General features: G+C 38.6%; 1 protein-coding gene across 1 annotated transcript; it reads left to right on the top strand.

Moving 5' to 3' along the window:
* Positions 1–302: 302 nt before the first annotated feature.
* On the top strand, positions 303–3,501 carry LOC110729943 (protein FAR1-RELATED SEQUENCE 5-like). The gene is made up of 3 exons (XM_021909735.1): positions 303–350; positions 930–2,032; positions 3,273–3,501. The coding sequence occupies exons 1-3, from the start codon at positions 303–305 to the stop codon at positions 3,499–3,501; spliced, it is 1,380 nt and encodes a 459-aa protein (XP_021765427.1).
* The last annotated feature ends 4,371 nt before the right edge of the window (positions 3,502–7,872 follow it).

Below are 7,872 nucleotides of genomic sequence, written 5' to 3'. Positions count from 1 at the left end.
CATGTATTTTCGTGGTGAACTGCTAAACGTCGATCCTAATTTACCAAGCATCGCTTCCATTTTGACATGAAAGGATGATATTCCCCTTGCTGTAACTTGGACTATATAATGCTCCATTATGACACATGTGGGCATTTTAATATCATTCCGACCCCACCACTAAGTACCACATGGCTAAAAAATTTCTCGAGCCCACCACATCCAACCCCACGACATCCAACCCAAAATTCCCGAGCCCACCACCAAAAATCCGATTTTTTTTCTTAAAAAATTTATTAAGCTTTAACGACGGGTTTATGACGATGGACGACGACAACGATCATACACCGGAGGCATTGTTGGAGGATTCTGTAAGTCCTCGAACTTTTTATTTTATTTTTTTAAATGCAAACTTCCACCTTAAATATCCGAATACACCTTGGTGGATCTGCTTAAAATTTCTGGATCCACCATGGAAGATCCGGAAATTGTAGATGGATGTGTACATCTGCCTAGAATTTCCGGATCTTTCATGGTGGATCCGTAAATTTTAAGCGGATCCACCTAGTAGGTGGATCTGGATATTCTAGGCGGATGTCTTTTTTTTTTTTTTTGTATTTTATTGATTAATTATAATCAAATTTATTAATGTAATATTTGTATGATAATTATAATTTTTATTGTGATTATTATTATTTTTGTGATAATTTGAGTAATTAGTATTAGTATTAGTATTATTAGTTAATATTAGTTATTTTTGTGATATTAAGTAATATTAGTTAATGTTGTAATATTTGTTAATGTTAGTGTTAGTTAATATTAGTTAATGTTGTGATATTAGTTAATGTTAGTGTTAGTTAATATTAGTTAATGTTGTGATATTAGTTAATGTGATGATGTTAGTTAATGTGATAATATTAGTTAATGTAGTGATAATGTTGTGATATCAGTTAATGTTGGAGAATTTTGTGTGTTTTCTTTTATTGTTATTGGAATTGAAGTCTGAAGACGGCGGTGATGGTGTGAATTATAGTGTGGAGTTTGTCACGGACGCGTTATTTCCAACGTTTGATGATACAGTTAAATGGGCGGATGTTGTTTCCATAAATCTGGGATTTATTTTGGTTAAATCGTCTTACAACAAAACCAGAGATGGTCGGTCGTATCGATATTTGAGATGTGATCGAGGACAGAAAAGCAAGCCGAGAGATTTTGAGAACGCAATACGAGAGGACACAAAAACCAAAGCTATTGGTTGTCCTTTCTACATCATGATATATTATGAATTCATCACAGACGATTGGAAGATCCGTGTAAAAAATGATGAAATTGGGATCCATAACCATCCAATGATTGTGTATCAGGAGGGTCATCGAAATATTAGTGGCTTGAGCCCAGATGCAAAAAAGGTTATGCGTGACATGAAAAATTCCAAGGTTGCACCGCGTAACATCATGGCAACTATTGCAGAGCAATTTCCTGATGATCATCCAAACATCAGACACATTTACAATTGCCGGAATGACTTGAGAACGGAGATGTCTGAAGGCAGTGGAGTTGTTCAGCAATTTCTTCATTTGGAGAGACAGAATCAATATATTTACTGGGTCATGGCCGATGACCTCGACGTTCTACGACATGCATTTATGGTGCACCCAATCATGGTAAACATACTACGCATATACCCACATGTAATCGGTATGGATTCGACATACAAGACCAACCGATACGGGATGCCGTTCTTTGAGATAGTAGGTGTAACACCGACAAATCAGAATTTCCTCGTTGGTTATGTCTTCATGCGCAACGAGTGTACGGCAAGCTATCGGTGGGTGTTGCAGAGATTAAGGGAGTTGATTGGGTATGATAAAGAACCATCGGTATTTTTGTCAGACCGTGAACTTGGCCTCTGTGCGGCATTGAGAGAAGTGTTTCCAGGGACGTCGCATTTACTTTGTCGATGGCACATTGACAAAGATGTGGAGGCTAGGGTGACTGATATGTTTAAAAATAAGAAGATCGGTGCAAGTTTTAAAAATGGCAAAATGGAAACGTATCATGGATGCTACAACCGAGGCGGATTATAATGTTGTCGTAAATACAATGAAAGCTAGGTGGGCAAGTTATCCGGCAGTGATTACTTACGTTAAGAGAACATGACTTTGTCATTAAATCAATTTTGTGACATTTTGGACGAACCAAGTTCTTCACTTTGGTAACACGAGTAATTATAGAGTTGAGAGCCAACATTTGACAGTGAAGACGTGGTTTGAATCATCGACAGGTTCGTTGTTATAATGTTGTAGTTGTTGTCTTTACTTCGTTTTAGTAATTTTAAGGAAATTTTGTTAATTACTACCTCAAAAATAGAGGCTTTGTGAATTACTACCCCTAAAAAAATGTTTAATTACTACATCTAATTCACCAAAATAGGACCAATTACTACTAATTGCACTTTCCGTTGACTTAACTCACCTTATGACGTCATTACTCCAATTTAACCACAGTTCACCCTTTTCGCGCCCGCGTCTTCCTGCAAACAAAGACAAGGAAACCCGCGCCTGCGGCCTTGTGTGCCGCGCCCGCGGGTGGCTGGGGAGAGCCCTTTCCAAGACCGCGACTAACCTTCTACAGGTTCAAAAGATGAACCACAGTTCAACCTATTCGCGCCCGCGGCCTGGACACCCGCGCCCACAGCTCCCTGCAAACAAAGCCCTGAACAGCCGTGCCCGCGACCTTAGGTGCTGCGCCCGCGGATGACTGGGGAGAGCCCTCTCCAAGGGCACGGCCAGCCTTCTACAGGTTCAAAAGACGCGGGCGCGGACAGGGTAGTAATCGGTACTATTTAGGTGAATTAGTAATTAAAAACTTTTTTTTTGGGGTAGTAATTCACAAAGCCTCTATTTTTGAGGTATTAATTAACAAAATTTCCTAATTTTAATTAAAAATCATAATGTTTTTTTATAATCTGAATCAACGACATGTTCTTTGGATACCGTATGGGCCCGAGTACATTGTCATATTGGTAATCAGATCATTGCAATTCGTAATGGTTTGAAGGCATCAAGATCGAAAATTGGTGGGGAGAAGTACAGACAATTGTTATTGTCATGTATAAATGGCAAAGTGTCTCAACATTGTTTGAAAATTCTCGGTGATGAGACGAGAAGGATGAGGAAGTTGAGTTACCAGGTGTATGAGCGTTGTGGATGTGCAATGCGTGTGACCCATGGTTTACCATGTGCTTGCCAGATACATGATTTGCTAGTTGCATAGTCAGGCTTGTATAGCAGGCAAATTCATCCATTCTGGAGTACCTTGGTTATTGGTGATGGTGTTGATATACCTGTGTTCGTTAACGATTCAACCAAGGAAGTTGCACATTTTCGTTCCCTGGTTGATGAGGTCATTGGTAGTGATCCTACTATACTTCGAAATGTATCTTGCATCATTGAAGAGGAGCTGCAACCGGATCATACAAACCTTGAAGAACCACATGTAAACCACAATGTTCGAGGTTGACGAAGGAACAATGATACCAGGCGTGATCCTTGTTATTTCGAACATGTAAACCGTCAGGGCACCCGCTCGAGAGTTCGTGATCGCTACAGTTGGTGGGTCACATTTCATCCGTCTTGATCTTGCACAAGATTCACCTCCTCCCCCGATTGTAGGTTGGTGGACCGAGCACCACGAGCCAAGTGTTGATGGATGGGATCAGCAATATAAAGTTAGAAGGAACATATGGGGTGCATTAATTAGGTAGTGAACTCATTTATGTACTTTCACTAAGGTTGAACAGTAATTAAACTAAGTTCCAACAAAACCAAATATGAAAGTGTCCAGTTCTTATATTACATGCCAAATACAAAGTAATATAAAATAATGAAGACAAGTAACAAAAATGCAACCACTAATACGAATAAAGAGTAATCTACAACCCCATCATCGCCTTCCAGTCAACTATCAGCTGCTCAGTCATTACCCTTGTTTCACGCGACATGTTGGGATACTCATCCAGTGCTCTTTGGTGAATCTCCATGGACCGGCTCATCCACTGCAAATAAGAAAACAACATATTATAGAAATTACAATTACTGGAAGTTGGATTAATAGTATAATAAAACACAACTACTTACATAATTCGTGTTAGTCCTCTCAGGTAGACTGCTACTCCCAGCTGATGAACCCCCAGGAGATACACAAGGGTGAGAAAATCTATACAGCCACTGCATGTAACCAGGAGCAACCGTAGGAGCTCGACGACTAAGTCTGGTGAGGGCACCTAAAACTACACTAATAGACGAACCAGGGACAAACCTAGTCCACACCGCAAATGTCATCTCGGTCGGAAATTCTACCCAATACATCTTCAAGCTGGTCGGTCTCTTGGCCTCCTTAGGCCTGATAATGTTCCTTGGAATGTCCTGCACGAATCCAAGTTGTTGAACCACTCGATCAGGCATGTACGACTCAATGATGCTACAGTACTGGATGCAGCCAATAAATAAAGTGGGTGGAACGTGTCGTGTAGGATCAACTCCGTACGGGAGCTAGTTAACCTCACGGTCAGTCAGCTCATCCAGTATAGCACGAAAAGCTAAGAGGCGCTCCATGCTCTTGTTAGGGCATTCCGATCCAACATCCCAAGCAGACGCATGAGGGATATTAATCTCCCTTGTCAAGGTACCCTGCTAGGCCGAAAACACGGAAAGTACTCGTAAATCCACGCTTGCAGAAGCGTGAGACAACCAGCGATCGAATCAGCATCTTTTCGTGATGTCGTACCCAAATGCCGATATAAGTAGGCTAGAGTAGCTGAACCCCAAGATTACTCATTAATCAGAACATCATCAACAATAAGCTCGTGGAGGAAGGAAGGATGAGTGCGGTTACCACTCTTGTCTAAAAGCAGTGATCCCCCTAGTACTAACCACATGTATGCAGTATAATGGACACTAAAGGGCCTCTGTGCCTCCAAAGTCGTACCAAAAATCCTCTCAGTCAGCACCCCACTACCCTGCCAAATGGTTTTAGTACCGCACTTCTCATTCAACTCTTCCGCATTCATATCTATGGTAACCGAGCATGCGTCCCATATGGCGTTCGTGATAAGAGTAGTGGAAACCATAGAACCATCAACACGAAGCCTAAGAATATGGTACACATCGTGCAGCATGATCATGATCTCCCCAAATGGCATATGAAATGTGTTCGTATCTGGCTGCCATCTTTCAACAAAAGCAGAAATCAACGGCCAGTCGAGACGCTTAAACATAATTCTGGGCAAGTGAGACATACCACTACCATCAATCAATTCGAAGTGCTCCTGTGCAAGACGACGTCGCCAATTAACCAATTCAGAACACAACCGTGTCCTACTCAAACAGCGCAAAACATTTCGCTCTGTCCCGCCCCATATATATGACGCCACGTGGCCACCACAACTAGGGATAACAGTCCCATCCTCAAGACCACCTGGCATCGGGTGCTGCACTAACCATGTCTCTGCTGAGCTAGTAGTAGGTTGACTCGCTTGACTACTGACAAATCTCCCATGCTGGCCCCTATATATCGTATGATAATCCTGAGGGTCATACTCTTCGTCTGGATCAGCATGACTTGTCCGCTCTTCGTCCTTATCGTTAGATGTAGGCAATCCACCCGACGAGTACATGGGGAGGCTCCCTTGTGACTGATGCTCTCCCAACCAACTACTAGGAGACCCATATTGCTGCTCATGACGAAATGGTGCCCCCGTAATTATTGAAAGACCTGACTTCCTCCTAACAGACGCATTCAAACGACGTGATATTGCATGACGAGCATCCGAACCCTCAATCTACATTAAATAAGTACAAAATCAAATACCGGTAATAATTACAAATATAACTATTTGATTACAGTTGAACAACAAATATTAATATTAAAAAAAATTATTTCAGAACAACATCATCACCAACAACATTATTAAAATTAATAAGGACGATAATAATAATAATAATAATAATAATAACAATAATAATAATAATAATAATAATAATAATTACAATAATAACAATAACAATATTAATAACAATAACAATAATAATTACAATAATAACAATAACAATAATAATAATATTAATAACAATAACAATAATAATTATAAACCACATATTTCGCAATATACTAATAACAATAGTACAAAACAACAACAACAACAACAACAACAACAACAACAACAACAACAACAACAACAACAATAATAATAATAAAACTATTAACAATAATAATAACAACAACAACAACAACAACAACAACAACAATAATAATAATAATAATAATAATAATAATAATAATAATAATAATATTACTAATAATAATAACATTTCTAATATTAATAACATTACTAATAATAATAATATTATTAATCAGTTTTTTTAAAAAAATTAACCACGAAAAAAAAATGGAACATCCGCCTGAAATTTCCGGATGAACCAAGGTGGATCCATCTGAAATTTCCGGATCCTCCTTGGTTCATCCGGAAATTTCAGGCGGATGTATAGTGTTGCAATTTTTTTTTCGATTTAAACACATACATGTTCGCCTCCGATGCCGCCGCCTCGACCACCGTATGTCAACCGGATTCGCCGCAGGTCCGCCATCGCCGGATTTTTTTTCCCCTCCTTGGATTGGTGGCTGTTGGTGGTGGGTTGTGGATGTGTTTACTTTTATTTTCTGCTTTTTTTTCACATTTTTAAATTTTATAGAGATAAAATGAGAGTGAAGTATAAGAGTAAAATGTGATTTCAGAAATGAGTGTCGTGAGTATTTATTTACGAGGGGTAAATATGGAATTTCAAGCAAAAAATGCGAGCAATGGCTTGTAAAATGCGAGCGACGTTTAACAACCCTCCGGGTGATTAATTATACTTCGTATAAACTTTTTCTGCTCAATTTTTTCAGAATTTTTTGCTTAATTATAATTCGTATAAAATTTTGTGCTCAATTTTTTATTTTGCTCAACTTTGTACGGAGTATTAAATATACTTCTTAAGTTTCATGTATTTTTGTTTCAATTTCTGTTTTATTTTCATTAATGTGCCCTTCATTGTGTTCAATTTCTGTTTAAATTTCATTAATGTGTCATTAATTGCTCTTTTTGCTCACTTTTTTGGTGTAATTGTTTTTCTTTTATGTGTGATGAATTGCTCATGTTGCTCAATTTTTTTTATAATTTTTGTTTTATGTTTGCTCATTTTTCCTATGTTTTTTCATTTTATGATTTTTTTGCTCATTTTATGTTTTTTTGCTCATTTATGTTTTTGTTCTCATTTGCATGGTATATTTTTGCTCATTTTATTTTTGATTGATTGCCCAATATACTAGTGGTTCTAATAATGATTATGTGTACTCACTATATAATAGTCTATGCTTTATTTGACTGTATTGCAATCAGGCATATCTGGGACAATTATGAACATGCTATAGTTAATTCTGAGTCCCAGGCTTCTTTTGCTGAAAGAGTGCTATGGGTTGCTGATAAGATTAACAAGGAGGAACTTTGTGTGCTATTGTCAATTGCGTGGTCAGTTTGGTTTTGTAGGAACAAGAGTATTTTTTAAGGTGTGGCTCTGAATATTAATGTAATGGCAGCTAGTTTCGCAAAGTTAATACATGATTACAAAATGTATGCAACGAAGGTTTTCCCTCCCAAGTTATCTAGTATGTCTCACATTGTAGCTGCGTGGTTTGCCCCTCCTTCTAGCATTATAAAAATTAATTTTGATGCCTATTTCAGCTTAAACTCATCTGGTGGCATAGGTGCAGTAGCTAGGGACAGTGAGGGGCATGTTTTATGGGCTGCAGTCCGAAGAATTCCAATGGGGTGGGATGTTGAAACAGTAGAAG

The sequence above is a fragment of the Chenopodium quinoa genome, unplaced genomic scaffold, assembly GCF_001683475.1.
Source record: "Chenopodium quinoa cultivar QQ74 unplaced genomic scaffold, ASM168347v1, whole genome shotgun sequence".
Lineage (NCBI taxonomy): Eukaryota > Viridiplantae > Streptophyta > Magnoliopsida > Caryophyllales > Amaranthaceae > Chenopodium > Chenopodium quinoa.
The sequence above is the reverse complement of the archived record's forward strand: the minus strand, read 5'-3'. Positions and strand labels throughout refer to the sequence as shown.

Bases quoted from the DNA above. Each gene is read 5' to 3' on its own strand.
- LOC110729943 (XM_021909735.1), top strand. From the start codon at position 303: ATGGACGACGACAACGATCATACACCGGAGGCATTGTTGGAGGATTCT. The intron at 351-929 runs GTAAGTCCTCGA...TTGTGATATCAG, and splicing joins AGGCATTGTTGGAGGATTCT to TTAATGTTGGAGAATTTTGT. The intron at 2,033-3,272 runs GTATCATGGATG...CTTGTATAGCAG, and splicing joins AAAAATGGCAAAATGGAAAC to GCAAATTCATCCATTCTGGA.